The sequence below is a fragment of the Papilio machaon genome, chromosome 2, assembly GCF_912999745.1.
Source record: "Papilio machaon chromosome 2, ilPapMach1.1, whole genome shotgun sequence".
In the NCBI taxonomy this organism is placed as follows: Eukaryota; Metazoa; Arthropoda; class Insecta; order Lepidoptera; family Papilionidae; genus Papilio; species Papilio machaon.
This window is the reverse complement of record NC_059987.1, coordinates 3,022,318-3,044,810: the sequence shown is the minus strand read 5'-3', so window position 1 is coordinate 3,044,810 and position 22,493 is coordinate 3,022,318. Positions and strand designations below refer to the sequence as shown.

At 37.6% G+C, this 22,493-nt stretch overlaps 3 protein-coding genes across 3 annotated transcripts; 2 read left to right on the top strand and 1 right to left on the bottom strand.

The window, feature by feature from the left end:
• Window positions 1-1,220: 1,220 nt before the first annotated feature.
• On the bottom strand, window positions 1,221-7,102 carry LOC106709612. Its single transcript, XM_045681132.1, has 6 exons — window positions 5,502-7,102; window positions 5,072-5,155; window positions 3,841-4,113; window positions 3,406-3,637; window positions 2,982-3,102; window positions 1,221-2,320 (listed from the first exon to the last, which is right to left on the bottom strand). The coding sequence occupies exons 1-6, from the start codon at window positions 5,786-5,788 to the stop codon at window positions 1,794-1,796; spliced, it is 1,524 nt and encodes a 507-aa protein (XP_045537088.1). The 5' UTR covers window positions 5,789-7,102; the 3' UTR covers window positions 1,221-1,793.
• A 933-nt stretch (window positions 7,103-8,035) lies between these two features.
• LOC106717623 (mitochondrial import receptor subunit TOM40 homolog) lies at window positions 8,036-10,114 on the top strand. The gene is made up of 3 exons (XM_014511510.2): window positions 8,036-8,740; window positions 9,144-9,338; window positions 9,860-10,114. Exons 1-3 carry the CDS (start codon window positions 8,051-8,053, stop codon window positions 10,082-10,084), a joined length of 1,110 nt encoding a protein of 369 aa, XP_014366996.1. The 5' UTR covers window positions 8,036-8,050; the 3' UTR covers window positions 10,085-10,114.
• A 659-nt stretch (window positions 10,115-10,773) lies between these two features.
• Window positions 10,774-20,651, top strand: LOC106717576 (short stature homeobox protein 2). The gene is made up of 5 exons (XM_014511458.2): window positions 10,774-11,156; window positions 14,273-14,472; window positions 16,937-16,994; window positions 20,151-20,335; window positions 20,424-20,651. Exons 1-5 carry the CDS (start codon window positions 10,931-10,933, stop codon window positions 20,649-20,651), a joined length of 897 nt encoding a protein of 298 aa, XP_014366944.2. The 5' UTR covers window positions 10,774-10,930.
• The last annotated feature ends 1,842 nt before the right edge of the window (window positions 20,652-22,493 follow it).

The window sequence follows — 22,493 nt, the reverse complement described above, 5'->3', positions numbered from 1 at the left end:
TAGTGAAGTTAATCAAATTTTTAATGAGGCCCGAAGAGAGTAAGGCCCGGGAGATATTTTTTATTTTGTTTGCGATGTTAATTTACCAAAATCATTTATATAAACAAACTTAAGTTGCTATTTGTAAGCTCAATTGGTGCTACAAGCTTACAATAATTTTCCTGACGTTTGGCGCTATAATTGTGAATAATATTACCTGTTTTTCATAACTATATTTATTGGTTATATAGAGGGGTGGGTTATATTTCCTTGGGGACATTTTGGTAGAAAAATAATTCAACACATCTACAGTTAATTCAAAAATTGACTGTCAACAAATTCCAGTTCAATTTCTAATTTTTGTTGGATGCACACTTCCTATGAGAGCCCATTAAGACGAGTCATATAAAAAGGTGTTAAAATGGGCTAACTCTACTCAGCTAAGCTTTTTGTAACATCAATAACTTTAGCCTCCAAAAAAATTAACCAGTTTATATTCATACAATGAGTAAGGATTAATTTTAACATTTGTAAACGCGTGAGCATTCGTGGTAGGACGCGTTACGTTCAATTGTATAATTGCCTTAATTTTTGGAAAAAATAATTTGAAATGCGTTTTCAGATACTAAAATTTTTTCAAGCCCCCATACTCATTATAGCAAATAACCCCACAGAGCAGTTTACTAAATTATCAATTCACCGGTTGGCTCTAGTCATCGCATAAAATGATATGATGGGAGGACTTTGTAACAGGATGGCCAAGAGTAACAGCTTTCTGTGAAACAGTTATTTTGTCGTTACTAAGCTTTCTAAAAGCAGGCTTTTCTCAGGCAGGGCCATGTGGGGATCGACCCACTAAAACCCTCTCGGTGGCCAGACTCGAGTGCAAAACAAGAAGGTTCTGGGATCTCCAAGAAACGCACCGGAACGTAATGAGTAATAAAAAGAGAGGTTATTTTCAATCTTTTATTGCTTTATTCAATAAATAACATTTTACAGAACGGGATTTCATATGTAGATCTTGCGAAACAAAGTAAAAAATTAACACATATCTTAAATTATTTAATAAAGTATTGTGATTTATACAATACAACCTAATAGAGAAAACTTTACAAATCAAAGGTTAATATATAAAACATATGTATGATAACAAAAAACTATATCAAAGATAAATTTACATAGTGATAATGAAAACAATTATATCCTTACTACATTAACAGTTTATTCATATGCAGTTATAGAATATGATTTTATTTATTTTGAATATTTATTATAGGGAAAGTTGTACAAGTTAGTACAAGTACCGATAACTACGGTACTTGTACTAACTTTGACGTCAAAAACTAATTACAATTTTTTTTTTTTTTTTTTTTTAAGAGGTTAATGTTTTAAACATACTTAGTGCCTCGGGGGAAACACTTAGTTATGTGGGAGTCTCTTCCGGAAGGGAAGCATACCCACTAAACCACCTCTAGTTCCTCCTACGCATGGTATTGGAGATACCCTGATGTATCACCACTATGAATCTGGATCAACTACCTTAGGAAAGGCACACCGGAACTATAGTGCACCTTCATCCCGGCCCTTAGTGGGAGCTGGCGGGTCCCCCCGTACCCGCCAGCTCAAGGCTATGAAAGTGAGAAAAAGCAAAATCTTCGCTAGCATTACCGCCACCTGCAATAGAAAATGAAAATCAAATTAATGTAGATACTAGAATATCTATTAGTAAAATAAAAAACTACAGCATGCACAAAAGCTACAGCCAAACTTGTCAATTAACGCGGTGGTTGACGACCAAAAAATTGTATAAAAAACTACAAAAAAATTCGATTCGAAGATTGAACGTCAGAGCGACAGACTGGGCAAATTACATCATAATTTAATTCAAACAAACGGTCCAGACAAGGTTGGCATTGCGTGTGACCGCATGGGATCAACACCACTTCGAGTGGGTTAGTCGCACAGATGTTGCAACGAAGGGGTTGAGGTTCGCGATCATTATCGTGGCGGGGGGGAGACGCGGGCAGGACATCGGCGGGTTCCAGAATAGGAGCCTGGACCACCTCCGGTGCTACCTGCTCAATGTTGTCTGCAATGACAACTTCTTGAGCGAATTCTGGGACGTTATCTACAACAGCCTCAACGCCTACGTCCAACAATCTGCTCGTTTGCACGAGGAACTCTCGAATGGAGATAACTCCTTGCTCGAGTGCCCTCGTGTTATTTCTCAAAACAGTTGTCCTGATATAAAGGCGCTCCCGGTTGCGGCGCGCCAGAGGCTCCCCGCGGCGGTACGCCTCCAGGCGAGACGCGCTTACGGCGAACTTCTGTGTCAGCACATCTAAACCAAACAATATGTCATATTAAATAAAATAAACACAATACTCTATTCATTTGGGGATATTTTCGCAACATCTTATAAAATTGCACATAAATGTGTCTTTGTTTTCTTTTTTATTTCTGCTGATAAATAATAACAATTATTTTTATATTGGGAAGATGGTCATATAAAAATAGTTTTTATCTTACCTCTTTTAATTTTCTTACGACGTTTCCTAAAGCCGAAGATAGCAGCATAACTCTTACTGACAGGACACTAGAATACTAAAATAACTACGCAAATCATACTATCTAAGACTAAAATACTATGTGGTAACCAATAACTATTACATAATAATTACAAATTTACACATGATATATATAAAGTGTTAGCGTTATAGTGGGGTTTACCACTATAACGCTAACAATTAGTTGTAGTAAAGTTGTAATATGCCCTCTACCAGCAGCTTTATGATTTAAATGAACCTATATAATTTTCCGACTTGATATGCCTACCAGATGGAGATGTTCTCAAAATCTCTTAAGTCACGACTATTCACCTATATTAAAAATGTATTTTAGACTACTCAAATCTACTATCTACATACATCAGAGACAACTAATGATTCCTACATATTAATTACTATGATTACTCTATTCATGTACATATATTTTGTACACACCTGTAAACCTCCAAACATTCGGAGAGGCTCCAAGAGCCCGTCGCAGAGAAGCATGGAAACTTTCTGCGACGTTTGATGTGCGATGAGCAGTACCATGAACGCTGAACCCTTCTGGGCCCACCTGCATAAACAAATTACTGTATATCAATTATTATTCATCAATGTAATGATTTATTCAATGGATAAAAGGATAAAAATAGATTTTTGTTTATATATAATGTTTTATATTAATTTCAAAATTCATTAATTTATGACATATTTTGCAAGTTTTTTGCAATGTAATGTTTTTTTAAGAAGATTTTATGTGAATTTATTTAATTATTTAATGTGAAAAACACCTATACTATTACTATCTAGTTAAGTCCCGTGAAACAAGTTAAATAACACCAAATTATTATCTTATTTACTATGGAGTATTACTCACGCGTGCCATCCACTGCGCAACAAAGTAATTATGAAAGTCTTCATTGTAAGGAAGCCTTTCCTGCTGTGCGATGTGCGACAACTCGGCTAGGCCGGCAGGAGCGCCAGCGTGCTGTACAGCGACACAAGCCGGTGCGCCGCGCTCTGGCGCTGCTGCGCCTGCAACCCGAGCTGTCGTGCCTGCCTCACCAAAGCTTGCACGTAATGAAACATGCAGCCTTGGGTTGCAATTCCTGTAACAGAAGCAAGAGCAGACCGTAAGGCCTGCTCATAATCTGTTATAATTTGTTGTGGTCTTGGATTGCCAGCCGCTTGCCAAATTCTACGGAAAACTGCCTCATACAGAGGACGGCGGCGGTTCTGCATCAGGACTACAACAGGATGAAAATTGTGTCCAGCAATTATACTGTGTACTGTTAAAATTTGGCAAATTGACAATCCAGCTGGGACAGTCAGGAACGTTCCATCGATGACTAGCACTTCACTGTCAGCGATGCAACGTTCGAAACCGCGCATAACTAATATGACAGCTTTTCCTTCCGCCACCGACACAGTGGCGAAAAGAGCAGGACTTAACAAACGGTGGCCTGATAAGGCCACCGCATATTCCTCCAAGGTGCGTGGCTGAGCCGGCTGTGAGTTTCTCCTCCACTCCCGCATCGAGGGCAGCACACTCTCGTAGAGCAGGTGAGATGCAGCGTCCGGATATCTGTAAAAAACATTCCAAAATATTTATTTCAAACTATATTACAAAACATATCATCGTGCTAATTTTTTTTTGCATTGAATAAACTACTGAACTGTTTGAATATTCTTTGACTTAATAATAATAATAAAAAATGTTTATATAGGTTACACACACATGTAGATACATAAAATAAACAAGGTACAAATTAGTTGGAAAGTGGTAACACTAAAAGGCCTGGGCTCGGCGAATAGCTTGCCCGGAACGACAACGCCGATTTTCAGCCCTCGCCTTATGGAGAATAAACAAAAAACGAAAAATGAAGTTATTAAGTGTTGGTAATTTGATTAATCATCGAATATGCATATAGGGATGTATCAAATCAAAATTATATAATTAATATAATAAACTGTTAACTATGTAAATAATATATAATAATGTGAATAATAGAAAAACATAATGTGTCAAGAAAAATATCAAATCGCTCAAACTGTTATAAGGTACAGGTGTTATACCACCAAGTATTCCTAGTTTTTGGCTAGACACAAGATTTGATCTTTGATCTTCTCTTTAAAAGTGTGTTTGCTCATAGTTACATTCCTGAGCAGACTTGATTGACTTCTATTATCCTATGTTACTCCTAAATAACAAAGGACACTTTTTACATAATATTTACTGTATTATTTCAAAACACAAATGATTGCACTGAAGTAACTTACATAATCTCAACAACCATTGGTAGTGTTTCTATTTACACAACCACCAGTGTATATAGATTGCACTGAAGATTTATATTTAATATTTGCATCACCTTACCTGCTAGTTAATAATGCTATCATAGTTTTTCATTGTAAATCATCAATCAAAAGAAAAAATATACACACATCACTTTGGTATTCTGAACTAATTGAATGTCCAAATAAAGGGTCCATAAATAAGGTGGTGTAAACAACACAATTCTTAAGAAATAGTTATCACTTACCTGGCAGCTTCTTCCTCATATATGGCATTCAGAGGAATACTCTCCTCTGAAGCCCTCCTCTTTAGTTCCTGGAACATTGTATTGCTGAAAAAAGAGAGGGTTATTTAATATCTGAACTTTAATAACCTTGAGTAATTACATTTAAACCGTCAAAATCCATTGCCACACAAAAGGACAAAAAATATAACATGGGCAGGGCTGTCTCAGAACAAAATATCCAAAATATTTTATTACATATACTGTCAAGCAAAAGTGCATATACAAACTTTGCACATAAGCATGAAATTTACAACAAAACAAGTGACTTTTAGTTGTAGTTGGCTTTTTACAATATTAATTACAGTATTTTTTATGAACAATAAAACAAGCCTGCAACTCAGCCTAAAGGTCATACACTAATAAAAACAAAGTAGGTATTTTTTTATCTCACCGATTAAGCACCCAGGGAGTAGGGGAATGATTATGCTGCCCAATCGTCGGTCCAGCTATCCCATTCCGCAGTATCCAGTGCGCTGGACACCGGTCGCTGGCGCACCTCATGGTTGTCGAGGCCCCCCTCGAGCGACTGACCACATAAAAGTGATTATCCCGAGAAAACCACCTCGAGTTCCCTTTGTAGGGAACGATTTCATTGAAATCGTCCACTACAAGAGGAAGTCCAGGTGGCCTGGGAGCCTCGGGGTGACGGGGATCGGGGACAGCTTGCTGCTCAGCCATTACTAAAAAATCCAAAGTCTATAGTATTTAGGTGAATATAAAAAACGTAGTGTGTCGAAATCGCAGTTTTGAGTAATAAAATCGTTAAAAAGCACGAGTGTGGATAATCCAGCCAAGTACTTTAGAAACGAAATGACAGACCGCGGTTAGATTGGCGGTTGGGTTTGAAAATAGTGTTGCCACACAAACAGTATAAAGTTTTTAAAAATTCCATCAGAACAAAAAAGAAATATTTGATTATTGTTAAGTGAATCTAAAAGCCTCCGCAGACAAGAGACTTATTCGCACAATAGTCTAATCGGCACATAATGTGAATAAGCATGTATTGAAGTAAGCACACTACAGCGACTTACTATCGGTCGACCAAAAAATTGAATTGTGCTTAACTTTTGACTTTAAACCATATAAACATTAAACTATCGAGACTTCTTCATGTGCATAGCTGCTATTGGCGCATATACACTGCCGATTGTTTAGTTTACTCGTCGATTAATTCCTTTGCTGCATTTCCCCTGACGGTATTTACATAAGATGTGTACTAAAATTCTAATGCTAAATACGGCGAAAAATTCGAGTTGCTGTTGCCGCGATAAAGCATCGTCTTCACTCAAAGCCGGACTGCTTGGGCACACTATAATCTTCGATAATGCAAACGAAAACTTTATTTTAAACTTTTACAACATGTTCCTTTTAACAATAATCAAAATAAACAACCAAGTCGTCATAGTAATTTTATTTAATTTTTTCAATATGATTTTCTTCCTTTCTTTTGTCATTGTCATTCATTGTCTCACGTCTCTCGCCAGTAACATCAACGTCCTCCCTCGACGTGGAGACCGATAAGGTCGTACAATTTTCTCAAACTCTCAGATGTCTTTCAACTGGAGTTCAGTGGTTATTTCTCTACATTAAGCTCACCATATATTAGAAACTGTCGTCTAAAGAAGTGTCGAATCCTTGTGTGTTTGGTTCGTCTGTGGAATCGTGACGTAGGTCATTGGGAGGATGTTTTACCAGCAGTTCCATCAGATCATTATTATGCACCATTATTAATGCTATTCCGCATGAAAGATTTTTTAAACATCCTCGTAGAACAGTAGACGGAGCACTCTTCTCGGGAAAATTCAGAACCTGCAGGAGGTAATAAAGTTGTGTGAAACGATGAAGCTACTTCTCTTCGGCGATCCTAGAGGTGGTGATGTGGTGTTATTTCAACCTTTGCATTTTTCATAATTTTTATATGTAGAAATTGTTACGTTGACATTGTCACTGTAATTTTTAATGAAATAAAATCAATATATTTGGTGTGCCGTTTATTTATTACATCGATATGTATGTTAAAAGATTGGTATTCTTGCTTTAGAAATTTAGTGCAGTCTTAAATTGAGGTTGTTGCACTGTTAGGTTGATTCTCTAAGGAAGATATTTTTAAAACAGTAGAGAAAATATGTGCACGAGATAGAATTTTAATTTTATTATTTTACGTTGTTGTTCAATCAATTTATTAGTTTAATAATAAACATTATTTAAGTAATTTACAGTGTGTAATTCCTAACCAAATTCTATCAAACTGCGTTAAATCAAATTTATTATTTTTTAAGTATTTGTTATAATTTGTGTTACATTTTTTTGTTATAGTGGCAACAAAATTTCTTTTCTTCATCCCAATCTAAACGAAGCACAAACCATAAATGACAGAATAATCTGTTGACCAATAAGAGACCAGGTGAGCTGACCAATCAGGGAAGTGGTCATGAATTATCGGGCCGTGCATTATCACCCCCGTACCGTTAAAGTACAGCCAAATAATTCGTGTACAAGTAATGCACGGCCTAATATTCCGTGACCAGTGGTCGCCAATTATCAGGCCGTACATTATCGTGGCTGTACAATATCAGTACGGTCTGGATAATGCACAGCCACGATAATGCACGACCTGATAATGTACGGCCCAATAATTCATGTACAAACAAAGGTTTGTTTGTACATGAATTATTGGGCCGTGCATTATCGGGTCGTACAATATACGGACTCCCCCTTGTTTAGCAACTGAGTGACGTACAAATGACGTAATGACGTTTAAAATTCGTCATTGAGTAAAAATATATGTCATGATAACAAAAACATAGAATAAACAATCCATGATGATTTAAGAAATAATCTTATTTTGAAGAAATGTGAAGCTTGTCATGTAAGGACATAACCATAGTAACATTTTCAACAAACTTTTGTATTTATTTACTTTATATATTTTTATTAGTAATGGATAACACCTCATGGTTACTATCAAATCTTTTTAAAATAACCTTTTTTGAAACTCTTCATGCAAAAAGTTCAAATTCCAACCCATGTTCTCCAAGAAAAAGTACTGGAAGGCACGGAGGAGGCGATGCTCCCTCTTTATCTGATTGCTCTTGCAATGCTCCGAAATGCTCAACGAGTACCGTCTGTGATCGTGGCAAGACTGGAGCTGGCGTCACTGGTTCGCGTACTGAAAACAGAGAAACTGAAAAAAGTTCGAACTATTTGGCCGCTGGTGCCATTAATCCCGGACTACTCCGACATTTACATAATGCCGCCCGATACAGATTACCACAGTGCTTCGAAGGTGCTTGCGTCTCAGTCAAGCAGAGTTCCGCTAGTAATTGGATTTTCGGGCACTCTTTATCCTTCAGTTCAGTTTCTCCTGGAGGTTACAAAGTGCTATTATCATACTTGGACAAAGATAAACCCACTGGATTGCCATACTTTGTGATGGAAGCTGCTCCTGGTGGTCAGATGAGTTGTGAGTTCCGCGTGGGTCCGACACAGGCCACTCGAGCCACTGTTGTTGCACAAATTGCTAACGGAAAATTCGATAGCTTCGAAAGTATTGTCGATGCATATTTTAATAGCTTCACTGCTTCTGTTATTGCTGTAAATAGAGAATTTATTGCAATACATTATTTACAGGTTTGTACGAGATTTTATTTTGAAATACGACACACATCTTAATAAGTTACTGCTATTAGGGGGGAAGAATACCATGTGACAAGAAGAATTTTAACTAAGAATGTGGAGGTTTACAGCGGTAGGAGTAGGCCTAGGAAAAGATGGATAGATTGCGTGAAAGGTGCTCAAGAATGTTCAATAAGGGGAACGACTGAGATTACGGAAGATAGATCGATCTAAAGGACAAAAACCTGTTGTACCGAGTCTTCGTGAGTGGGATAAGGAAAAGGAGATGATGACACATCTTTTTAAGTTAAAAAGAACTTTCTTTATAATCGAGTAGTAGAAGTGACATCCTGTAATATTGCGAGATCCTATTTCTATTGTCGTTCTTCAGCGTCTGTTTATATGTTAAACCCTGCAGGCAATAACAGAGCGTCTATCGCTGGGTGCAGAGGTGGTGGGTAGAGGACGCGCACCCGAGCTGACGGCAACGTCCGCGGCGGCACGCTGGGCCGGTGAGGAGCACTCCGTAAGCGCCACGCTTGGCAGCCGCGGACTCGACCTCTGTTACGCGCGCGTCCTGCGACCGCACCTCACCGCTGCGGCTATGCTCGAGGTACTAGATGCTACTCTCTGAACTATGTTCTGCCGTTTATAAATGCTCTAGTAGTGTTAAGTAGCCTAGTAATATAGTCTCTTTAAATTTTCGAAGGAATAATTATTATTATTATTAAATATTCATATCTTGGCTGGTCAAGAATGCTTAATTCAAAAAACAATATACAATTACTTAATTTTGTTTGTCAAACAGCATGCAAACAAACGATAGCGTTAGCTCCCCTTCTTGTTTTTGTTTCATATTTCTAATTAGAGATGCATCGGATACAGATTGCTAATGAATTTAAATCTCTTGCTTGTTGTTTAATTACATTCACACAACACGGATAATCGAAACACACTTAAAAATAAAGTCACAGTTGTAATCCACAGTACCGTGTTAAAACACATTTATAGGTGATAAATATTTTCCACTCACGTTTTCTACATCCACGCAGGCACAGTTAGTACATCAGTACAACAGTCAGTACATCTAAGTTGTATCCCCTTCTTTGCTGCATGTGGATAATTTTTCTACAGGTCGGGTTTGCGATTCGTAAGGCTGTGGCTACATTAGCGTACGAATGGCGGGCGGAAGACTGGACAGTTCGCGCTTCTGTGGACTCAGACGGTCTAGTGGGAGCGACGCTACATCGGGCTCTCGGAGGCCGACGGGCGAAGCTAGCCTGCGCCATTTCCGCACTTCTAAATCATCCTAATGACAAATTTAGACTCGGCTTTGGTGTTACTGCTGCTATTGTATAAACATGTTTTTGAATGTTTTTTGTAATTTTGTACAAGGAATTTGTAAGAATTTTATTTATGATATAAATCTATTTTAAAAGCATAAACGAATTATGAATTGGATTTGATTGAGGTGAATAATTTCTATTCATGAACATTTATGTTTCTGTCGTAAAAGAGAGTAATGATGTCGTAGATTATCTTACACCTATACTATAGGTAAGTACATTCTATTTTCACAGTAATTCTGTAACTTATGACTTGTAACATTAAATAACTTACACATTTACGTACTTGTCCCTGTTGCACAGATTGGTGACAATGTAGAGTCCTACTCCTCCTACGATTTATCACTTCACTATTTATGAATTAAATCTTTGAAAAGTTTTTAGGAGAACACCACTGAATAAAAATAAAACACTTTTTGTGTGTAACATTCTATAGATATGTACAAAATGTCCCACGTAATTATCGGAATAATTAAAATTTTTACGAAATTTTGTATTACTACACGGCGTGTTTGTCCCTAAGCACGTATGATCAGAGAAAACTGTTAAAAATTCATTTGCAATATAACGATAATGTAGGCGTATGTTATTTGCCGCCGGCGGTGTTTGTGGCGGGCACTAGTCGCGCGCAAGGCGGGTGCAGGGCGGGCGCGTGCGCGACGCTTGGGCGGGGACTTATCCCGCCTTTATGCACCCTCGCTACAAGTTTGAACCCAAACGGTGTACATTTTTAAGCCGAAGGTCGGATGTAAGGGTCTAAGACAACGACGTGTAGGCGTGAGGCCCGCCCTCGATGCGATGCGGGCTTTAGAGCGTGGCGAGTGATGGCCGCGCGCGGTGACGCGTGCTCGGGGCAGTAATGGTGATGGAGCGGCTGGCGGACTTCGTGAGCAAATCGCTGGAAGGCGGCGCAGCGCCGACGCCGCCGCCGGAACCCGGGGAGCCTGACGTCGACGAGGAAGTGGATATCACCGCGCTTGAGGACAAATCGCCGCCGCCTAAGCGGCCGCGCAACTGGCTCATCTCGCCGCTGCCCCTCAGGACTTGCAAAAAGGAAACCGATGACGATGACGACGCAAGGCACGGTAAGAAAATATATTTACTCTTTTTATATAACTAGCGATCTCAAGACATATCATACGTATTTGGCATTTGTTACGTGTAAAACCATACAAAAGTTGGTTTTGATATTGCATGTAATATGCCATAAGGATTTACCATCAACATCATTACAAAAGTGACATGGTTGACCGTCCACCATATAATGACCTGCGTACGTAGGTATGTACTTACAATAGGAAGTTAAAAAAATTTTTTAGCCCTTTAAATTTACATTAACAGTTGTTCATTAAACTTACAAAAATTAACATATGTTATTTCAAATAGAATGAAATCTGAAAATAATTATAAACCGTATAAAACCGTTTGTTTGAAGATATCTCCAGCACGGTTCAACGGATCTCGATGAAACTTAGCGTAGATGTAGAACATAGTCTGAAAGAACACATAAGATACTAATAAAGTTTTGTTTTTAATCCGTATGGACGAAGTCGCCGGAGACAACTAGTAATAAATATAGCAAATGTTACCCATATACCGTAGCTTCCCAGCACCGAAAGAATTCTTTAAACCAGTTTAGTAGTTTCTTACAATTAAACCTCTCTTCATTATAATACTAGTATACATATATATCACATATGAGGATAATGATTATTTTTACCTGTTTTTTCTTAGACCTCATTTTAATGAAAAATAACATTTTCTGTTTTTCATACTGAACCTCTCACATAATGGTTTTTTACCTTTGGTTACCTCTCACACATGGTTAAATAAGCTTTGTAGTGTTATTTATGTGCACGTTAAGTTTTTGTACCTACTTTTGTAACGACGCTAACAATGTTGTAGACCATGTTATATATTATTATCACATTGACTATGTTCTTTTTTAAACAAAGAGTGACTAATCTATTTATAAGAAGTAAGGAAGCGAAGGAGCTTAGGATGATAACGGTACAAAACGATAATAACCTGCAACTATAAAAAAAATTATAGGTTTCAATGGATTTCAAACATAGACTTATTTTTATTTAGATTAACTGTAATGTTAAATGTAAGACATTCTTGTTTTTAAAACATACTTGAAAACATCGAATTAATGATTTAGTATTGTTGATGTTGATGATTTCTTCGATACCAAAAGAATGAAAAAACTCTTTTTGGTGAAGAAAAAACTTACAATGACAATACCAAAGAGTATGTAACTACTTCGTAGGAAGAGTCGGGACTTAGAACAATATTCATTTTCTCGATTTGCACGGTAAATACTTGCCAGATTATAAATGTATTATTTCAATTTTCTAACGCACGGAGAAAAACATGGATACCAACATACAGAAGAAAAATGAACAATGACAAGAAGAAAAAAAGAAAAATGTATGTACAAAGGAGGTTGTGCGGTGCGTACTGGCCACTCAACCCCTGGAGCGGTGTTACCGCAACAAATACAATATGCCGAGATTCGAACTAATTTTTCACTAATTGAGAATCTTATTTTTCATGTCAACTATGTGTCTTTTTGCCGAAACAATACACCTTATGACAATCCGAGGAAGAAGATAAATTTAATGATATTTAATTATTATAAATCGGTTCAGTTCTTTAGGCTCTAGGCCGTCTGAATGGAATTTACATACAGCCACATACATAAAAGCAAATTTTCGTACGCGCGAAAATCGGGTAATCGGCCCTCTTTCAGTCGGGTAATAAAAAATACCTTCTTTACTATTACATAAGTTTACAATGAGTTATTACACCGTTTAGATCCAAAGTCTAAATATTTTCAATTTTAGCTAAACCGCACATTTTATGTTAATACTGGCCAATGAAATTTTTTCTGATAAAAGTTTTTTCCTCACAAAACTATGTAATATTAGTGGTCTATATTATATCACTTCACGTAAACTCGCTATTTCTCTAACACTATTTTCGTATCTTACTAATAACATAAATGCGAAAGTATAGATGGATGGATGAATGGATGGATTGTATCTCCGGTACGGCTCAACGGATATTTGGCACAGATGTAGAACAAAGTCTGGAAGAACACATACGCCATCTATTAAGTTTTTTTTATTTCCGCGCGGACGCAGTCGCAGGCGACAGTTAGTCTTACTAATATTATAAATGCGAATGTTTAGATGAATGGATGGATGTTTGTTCTAAGGTAACTCAGAACGGCTCAACGGATCTCGATGAAATTTGGCATAGATGTAGATTATAGTCTAGCACAAAAGCTACTATCCGCGCGGACGGAGTCGTAGGCGATAGCTAGTATTTTCGTATTTCCGGAAACCAATGTATGTTTTTTTACAGTTTAATTTCAGTAGAGTTTAGCCTTAATTTTTTATTAATTGCCGTAATTTATTTTCATTTACATCAATTTATCAACAGTACGCTATTATTAAAACAAGAATAAAACAAATCGTTTAACTATCCATCGGTCATTAGTTAAGGTAAATTAATTAAGTTAAGGCGCTGTGAAGAAGAAACGAGAAAACGATTTAATGGATAACCAGAAAGACATCTCAATGAAATAAATCACAGCTCTTTTAATGGAAGTATTCTGTGCATCGTTTGATAATTAATCACCGGTTCTCAGGTCTTAGCCGTTCAAGAAGTTGGGATACCCCTGGGGGCGAAAGGGGAGAACCCAGGGTAGGGGGAGCGCCGCCTACAGTTGGATAATCCCTCCATTTACATAATTGCCGTATAAAAAGGAGAGCTTCTCAATTTGCTAAATTGCTTCAAACGACACTGTTAAACGTATCGACGACGCGGTGTCAGACGGGGCGCATTCCCTGAGGGATCGGTTAAACATATTATATAAATTTAACGCTGATTTTAAGATAACTATTGCTATCTATCTATCGATCTTAGTATTTCCATTGGCAGTATCACTTTGTTATTTCAACATTTAATTCAATACAAACCTTATATTTTGAACATCAAAGGCGACTGTTACGGTATCACGATTATATTGCGATTACGAACTTCAGGAATTAGAAATAAATTCAAACGCTTTAAAAGGTCAATTGACTTTCTATTTTCTTTGAGAGAAGCTTTTAATTAAAACTGTTGTTACATCTTTATTGAATTTTTAAATTATATTTTTATAGTTTATTGATTGCATGATATTAACCAGACAACGCGGACAAGTCCCCGAACGGGTCGGTGAGCGGTGGGTGCGGCGGCGGCGGGGGCAAGCAACGACGGTCGCGCACCAACTTTACGCTGGAACAGCTGGCCGAGCTGGAGCGCCTGTTCGACGAGACACACTACCCTGACGCCTTCATGCGCGAGGAGCTTAGCCAGCGACTGGGCCTTAGCGAAGCTAGGGTACAGGTGAGATGTTTGTAGTTTGTTCTAGTGATAGTCTTTCCACACAATACAACGCAATGTATCTAACACTTGTTAGTTTATCTCTAATTGCATTAAACTTCAATACTATTTAGAATTTGATACTAAATTATTTCCTTATTTCAGGAAAATGTATGGTATTTTAATTTATAGAATTGTAAGAAATTCCTAGTACAAGTTATTTCGATCTAGAAATTAAAATCACGATATTTGTGTCTTCGCAGAATGTTATAGTTAGTTAGAACTGTAAATAAATACTTTATATTTTATTTACCTTTGAACGTGATAATTGAGTTTCATGTCAAGGCCTCCGAATATATGCTAAAAAACTTGAGAGGTGTCAAGGGACACCCGGATGGAACGAAGTTCCTTTCAATTAATTTGTGAAGGAACCAATGTTTATTCTATGCATAAAAACTTAAGTCTTCACAAGAAGTACATTTTATTTCTATGAATTTTCGTTATATATTGTCACGTCGTTGCCACGGTGATATAGCAAAAAGTGTCGTGACAACTTTTCGTAAGATTTTTTTCCGTCTAGCCCCCTTTCACAACGCGCGATAAGGAACTTCGTTCCAATAAATAGAGTTTACCACCTACAATGGAATTCTTATGAACTAGTTTATTAATATTGTTATTACTTCTAAGATTTTGAGTATTTAACTGCAATGTAAAATAGTCATCACCTACAAAGGGTCTACTGACAATGATCGTGCGCGATATTAATTAGGGCGCTTCGCGTACCCTTGTTATGTGCACCCACTTAACGTCTCGATCCCCGTACATTACTAATGCAAGTAATTAGCTGCGAGTATCCAACAAGTACCACTTTAACGGCCATATATCGAGATTAGTGCCCGATCGGCGTTAAGCGATATACGTAAGTGTCCAGTACTAGGGGTTTGTACCCCAGAAAACGACACATAAAAATAAAAGCCACTTGACCCTCGCTCATGTTGTATTTCTTCACTACTGTCAAGTTCTACTCACGACTTATATTTATGTATAATATAAATCGAAATCTTTTTGAAACCATCGCAGCACCAGCACATTGAACATTATGATTTAAATAAATATATAGGTACATAAGTATATAATTTTCTAAACATATAAACATATAATAAGTAACAATTTGTACACTTATGTAATACAATATGTATACTTCTTAAGGTTCTATAACATAAGTCAAGCTGATGTCACAATATACGATTTATATTTCTAAATTTTAATGTAATAATCGAATCCCATTTAGAAAAATATTTGTATTATATTGAATATAGTTATGTTTATAACAAATTAAACTATTTACTGAGTATAGGGTATAACACGGGGTGGTGTGCACATGTTTATTTAGTCAAATTGTCTAATGTAATCAGAGCTAATGAATTCGCCCCTAGTTAGCGCTAACGTATCGGTCTCTGCGAGCGATCTCTATGTGGTTATATCGTGCTGTAGGAACTAAATAATTATTAAACACATTTATTTTTATTAAAAAAAATTCTAATAGGAAATTCTGACAAGAGTAAACTTATCGAAAAGTTATTTAACTCATCTCGTCAACATTATTTTTCGAATTTTAGCAGACATTGACCATGGATAATTTTATGAAAAGTATAATTTTGCCCTATTTTTTACACAGTGGAATTAATTTAATAAAAACATATTAGAATACTTATAAATAAATTTGACTAAACATTGATCATGAGCACTTTTGTTTATGCATGTACACATAAGGTACAATCATTAGGTAAAATCATTTAATATTCACACGGGCACCGAGGCGAGGCGACGTCGTAACTCTTGTCTGCGGAGTGCAATCAGCATGACGTGCCCTCCGCACTAATGCGGTTACCAGTGTTTGTCCGCCGCTGCCTGCACCCGGTAGGACCTACTGTGTAATGTGTACATTGTAAGCTCAGCGTACGTGTTGGGAACCGTAACGCGATTACATTCTACGAGGACGTACAGACAACACGCTCACTAGATGTAGCTTGCTATAATTATAAGTATATTAATTTTAACATCATAAGGATGAACATAAAGATGAAACTTATAAGTATAGCCATCGTATTGAATATTCTAGCGTTTACTAGTGTCCAACATCATCAGGTAAAGAAAAAAGAAAATAATTATACCGATGCCCACAGACGTTTCACACGCTTAGTCATATTTTTGAATTGACTTACGTCTTAATACTGAAAAATTAGTTTTTGGTCATTTATAATTTTATGAAAATATAATTTTTGAGACATAATTAGACATAGACAATTCATTTAACATAAATGTTACTACGAACATAGGCGTATAACTTTAGAAATATAGTAATATCTACGTTAGGGATACAGTTTCACCATATTTTAGTGTTATCGATTTAGCTGATTGAAATGAACAGCAGCTAGTGCGATGGCGCGACGTGTTTGATTTAAAACTAATTAGTATCTGTTCGCAGGTGTGGTTTCAAAACAGACGCGCCAAATGCCGAAAACACGAGAGCCAAATGCACAAAGGTTGGTGTAACATCATTTTGAATTTTTCTTTTTCACGAAATTGATCTAAGTAAAGTCTTTCAATATTTCATAAAAACAGTTGAAAAGCTGAACGAAATAAAAAGTTATTTAAATATTATAATGTTCTTTATGCAGTGTTAATAACAGGAAATGTACATGCTTATCAAAGATTTTTCAATTTTTGAAATTATAAAAAGATAACGAAAAAATCAAAGCAACTAGGGTCGAAAGTTAAAAATAAGTGCAGCACGAAAACATTAAGTATTCTCCATCATTCGATGTAACTCGATTAGAGCTCCCGACGGCGCCCGGTCCGACTCTAACAGTTTTTTAATTCGACCATAACTCACGCGGATGAATAATTAAAATGGCGGAGGCCGAGGCGGCAATCCGCACGAGATGGTAAAAAACGGGAGACTCGGTACACGTGGGCCGATAAATCCGACAAATTGCACAACGCACTTACGATATACCCAATCCGCCGTGATCAGGATTTGTAACATAGTGGTCTATATAAAAAGCCATCTATTTTACATCGTCAATCTTCAATTATATACCTTATGGAAAAAGTCTACTTTGTTCTATGGAACTAGTCTGTAAAATGTTCAATCTGAAAACAAATCCGTTGATCTCTTTTGCTTTGTATATGTTAACCGTCACCTAAATACAATCCTTCAAAATACAGCAAACAATTGCTCTGCGTATTGCATTAACAAATTTAGAACAAAGTTTCTATTTTATAGTTCAATCTATTTAAGATCAAGTTCAAAAGATTATTTTGCACATAGCTACTAACACTAACGTTGTGGGACGCCATATAATAAATGATGATACGTGGTGCGGTAAAGGCCGTCGGCGTTCATCTCGTCAGTTCCATAAAGCAGAGATGACAGGGAGCGCAGCGGCTCCGCGGGCGCGCACTATCCCGTGATTGTAAGAGCATTGAATAACCGCTAAACGGAGCGTAAAGCGGAAAAAAGCCGCTCGCCGGAATCGAATAAAATGATTCCCCGCGGGAGCCATTCGGACGCAATCCCGCCGTCCCCTGCTAAATGTCTTATTAACTTACGTGCCCCGCCGCCCTCCACCTCGCACCCCGCACTTCTCCCGGCTAACATGAGAACAATCATGTAAAGTGAAATGAAACGGTTATTTGTTATGTTTGCCCCTTTAAGGAAAGCGACGAGATTTGCGGCCTGTTATCGATTCTCGCGATCGCCTCTCGTGCTTTGTCATTGATGTCTATAATATCTTACTTTATTTACCTTAATCGTGTTAATTTGGACTTTAATGTGGGTTACTTTGTTCTTCATTATACGCAATCATAAATAAAACAGAATCGTGAATTAATCATCCGTTCTGAGAATACAATAAACTTCATCTTAAAGCACCAGAGAGATACTCTTGTATCAATGATACCGGAATTGAGATTTCAAGAAGTAAAAGTACATAATTGAATCATTTTTTATTATTAAACGAGCACAATTCAATAAAATGAGTAACCAATCCACATTTATACATATACTAGCTTTTACCCGCGACTCCGTCCGCGCGGAATAAAAAAAAATAGAAAACGGGGTAAAAATTATCCTATATCCGTTTCCTGGTTCTAAGCTACCTGCCCACCAATTTTCAGTCAAATCGATTCAGTCGTTCTTGAGTTATAAATAGTGTAACTAACACGACTTTCTTTTATATTATATAGATTTAGCTAATCACATATTCATATATAATCCTAATTGCTACAATAAAAAAAACTAAAAAGCCCAATTAACATCTGCTGCTGTCCTAACAAATCATAAAGGGCGAGCGTTGTATCTTCATTAAATTAAGAATTCATTCTTAACGAAGGTATGAATCTCTGAAATCTCGCCGCTCGCCTCGCAAATGCCTGTTACAAAAACAATAACAGCCGCCGTGAAATTTAAAAATAAAAGAATACACCGACGCCTAATTGTTCCCCTGTTCATGAAATTGTAAAGTTATTTGCACTGCGCGAGGGTGGCGATGTTTTATTGTGCAGAAACCGCTGTAAAGATGTTCAACGCACTTTAAAACGAGCGAGAGTGAGTGAGAGAGTAGGAGAGAGAGCTCTCGCGACGGCTTACCTTCTAATTCGATTAAATTAAACAACTCGAAGTTAATCAAATAAATGCACGAAGGCCACAGAGCGCAGGGCGAGGGGCGAAGGGCGGGGCGCCGGACGCGCGTGCCGTATTTATGTCGGCACTTCTCGAAAGTAATTCAGTGTCAAATATGGAAATAACTCATACGAGCAAGGGCATCCATTTTGATAATGCCGACGGGCGACCGGAGCCGGTTTGATTTACGGGGAGCATCGCGCCCGCCCGCCTTTCCCGACACGCGTGCCTACGCAGCTACGTTCCGTAGGTATTCGCTACGACTAACTCTATAACTACATCGTTAGTTGCCAAATTCTTACTTCAATTGCAAATTAGTAAGTTTCGTCACAAATTGTTTAATAATTTTAAAGATTTGTTTTTAATGTAAATTTTTTCTACCAAATGTATTATTTTATAAGCTAACTGTGTTAAATTCTTACAATGACTGTTTCTGATTAAAGCACCTCACGTTTACTTTTTTTCAACATCAATATCATCAAAATAATTAAAATGTAATTTGTAAACTCTGCCTCTTTCATTGTTGCGTCTAATTGAAAACCGAGGTCCAAGGTGAGTAAGTAATTAAATTAATGAATCCTTCCGACGAGACTCCTGAACACCTTAAGTCGGGTAGATTCGCGTTAATTTATTAATTGCCCACTTCACCCAACGGGTGGGCTATAAACAACGGATCTCTCTTAATTTACGAGCGAATTACGCTTTACTTAAATATCAATTTAATTAAGTGCCGTTCGGAAAGAAATCCCGCGGGATTTGCGCGACAGACCGCTCGTTTGTTGCCGATCGCTCCGGATCAATGCGATGTCGACTATGACGTCGCATCGTAGACACTTAATTTATTGCATCTAACTATAACTAAGTACTATCTTCAATCCTGAACTTCGTTATCACATTTTTATTGAGAGTTTAAGTTAATTTGTTTTTAGATTATTAAGCATGTTTTTGAATCTAGGTAGTTTGCTAAGGTTTTTATTCTGTTTGCTCTGCTCTCTGAACTTAGCAACATGCGCAGGTCTCGTTGTGAGCGGCGGCGGGACCCCGCTGGAGCCGTGCCGCGTGGCGCCGTACGTGTCGGTGCCGAGGTTATCCGGCGTTCCGCGTCCGCAGCCCCCGCAGCTGCCGCTCGCGCCACACCCCGCACCGCCCGCCGCCTTCGCCCCATTCGACTCCGCAATACTATCTGCTGCGGCACATCAGGTACGAGGGCATTCTAGGCCACCTCTGCCCAAAGATCGGCAAACACTCGTGTGGAACCTGCCTCTATTAAAATAATGTATGATGTCAGTACGCGAGCGCGGCTGCGGCGGCGGCGGCGGCGCTGTGTCCGCCGTACGCGGGTCTGGCGGCGCTGGCGGCGCGCTGCCGCTCCTCATCAATCGCCGATCTGCGGCTGAAGGCGCGCCGGCACGCCGCTGCGCTCGCGGCCGCCAGCGCGCCCTCCCCGCCCGCGCGCCCCGCACACCCCGCTCACCCCGCACCACCGCCGCCCGCCTCCACACCGGCTGACGCGTAGCCTGATCTACTTACTTATCAGTGCTCTAACTACTTATCGGACTAAACTAAAGACCAAAACTAATACCTTTTCGTATTAAGCGTATTGTTACTTTGGTCATGGTCACAGGTTATGAGAATCTGTTGTTTAAAAGTAAAGGAATCTTTTTGGATATTCGTGGATGCCAACGTCTATTATAGTGGGAATTTTTTGGCTGACAATGACGAAATTTGTTCCTTACACATCTAACATTGTGCATCTAGGAAACTATTTACTAGTTTAAAGTTACAATAATTTAACTTGTGTAACACTACATTCTTGTTTTAAAATGAACAAACAACTAATTTTGATTAATACATTTTAATTGCCTAAGCGTTTATTTTGAGTGTTCAGTAAAAATTCGAAGAATTTAACATTTACATTTACGAATGTGTAATATATATTTAATTATCATTTTTTTCTAATTACAATTGATTATGTATGAAACCAATAGGTACATTTATTTAATATTTTCTTACATAACAGTTTTTTAATTAATGGCTTTAAATAAAAAGCTGTAACTATTGTTGTTCAGATTCAGTTTTTCTGAGACATATAAAGAAGATAAACTTTGTACGTATACGAAAAATCTTAATTGTAATTACTAATTTAAAAGTGAACAAATTCGACCAAATACATAAAATTAATTTGTCAAAGTATATTATGTAAATGAAATAACTGTGATAAGTGTGGAAATATCGAAAGAACGGACACGTCAAAGTAACTTGGTATATATTACTGTTTCAAGAATACCAATGTGTTTATTATGGCGTTTAATAAAATAAAAAATTGTTTGAAGTTTTAGTAATTAAGTGATGTATATAATTATTAGAAAGCACATGTTTCATACACTTAACTATTCGCAAACTCGCTATGTTTATAGCTCTATAATTTATCTTAATTCTAAGTAATTAAATATTATGATCGAAAATTGTATTTAATTCTATTATTAATTACCATTTAAGGACTTAACTTAAGTTTGTACACTAAAATTAAATTGTTTTATAACCTACAGATACCTTTATCTTAGGGCCAGAAATTTATCACACAATGGTACTTGTTGTGGTTTTCTTTGATCGGTTTTTTCTAAAGGTTGCGCTTGTCTTAGAAAGCTGATTTAACCAGACTCTGGTAGAGATATGTCTTCGAATTGTCTCAGGGGAGATATTTTAAATTTTTGATGTTTTAGGATGAAGATATTTAAAATTGGACTATTTTATGTAACGATTGTTTGAAACACAATGATCTTGCGAGACGATGAGCACTGTACATTAATCACAACACGATCGGCGATGGAATTGTTTCTACATTTGCTAGCCTGATTGATGGCCCGCGCCGACCCACTGCCCCTCCGCCCCTCCGCCCCTCCGCCCCGCCGAACCGCCGCCCCGCCGCCCCGCCGCCCCGCCGCCCCGCCGCCCCGCCGCCCCGCCGCCCCGCCGCCCCTATTGCATTGTTAATAATCAAATCTCGTACGCTAACACGCCGCTAAATATACAATGAGGGTGAGTTTGTGATAATATCTCACTTTATCCATCACTTGCCAATATCCAAATTTTAAAGTATCAAATTACATTTTTTATTGATTGCCGATTGTCTGTCAGTAGATTTCTTCAACTATTTCGATATCTAATACCATTAAGAACAAGATTTCTGAATAGATAGAAGTTTCTGGATAGTCTCAAAATTGTCATGTAATTTTTAAACGAGTTAACAAATAAGTTATTGTTTAGTTCAAAACATAGAAAGTGCGTTTCGTACACATTATTGTTACTAATATTCTTAGGTAACGTTATGCACCTTGAATTACTGTTAGGGCCCTTT

Bases quoted from the DNA above. Each gene is read 5' to 3' on its own strand.
- LOC106717623 (XM_014511510.2), top strand. From the start codon at position 8,051: ATGGATAACACCTCATGGTTACTATCAAATCTTTTTAAAATAACCTTT. The intron at 8,741-9,143 runs GTTTGTACGAGA...TAAACCCTGCAG, and splicing joins TTGCAATACATTATTTACAG to GCAATAACAGAGCGTCTATC. The intron at 9,339-9,859 runs GTACTAGATGCT...ATTTTTCTACAG, and splicing joins CCGCTGCGGCTATGCTCGAG to GTCGGGTTTGCGATTCGTAA.
- LOC106717576 (XM_014511458.2), top strand. From the start codon at position 10,931: ATGGTGATGGAGCGGCTGGCGGACTTCGTGAGCAAATCGCTGGAAGGC. The intron at 11,157-14,272 runs GTAAGAAAATAT...GATATTAACCAG, and splicing joins CGATGACGACGCAAGGCACG to ACAACGCGGACAAGTCCCCG. The intron at 16,995-20,150 runs GTTGGTGTAACA...CAACATGCGCAG, and splicing joins CGAGAGCCAAATGCACAAAG to GTCTCGTTGTGAGCGGCGGC.
- LOC106709612 (XM_045681132.1), bottom strand. From the start codon at position 5,788: ATGGCTGAGCAGCAAGCTGTCCCCGATCCCCGTCACCCCGAGGCTCCC. The intron at 3,638-3,840 runs GTCAATTTGCCA...CTTCTGTTACAG, and splicing joins CTGACTGTCCCAGCTGGATT to GAATTGCAACCCAAGGCTGC. The intron at 3,103-3,405 runs GTGAGTAATACT...TTGTTTATGCAG, and splicing joins TTGCGCAGTGGATGGCACGC to GTGGGCCCAGAAGGGTTCAG.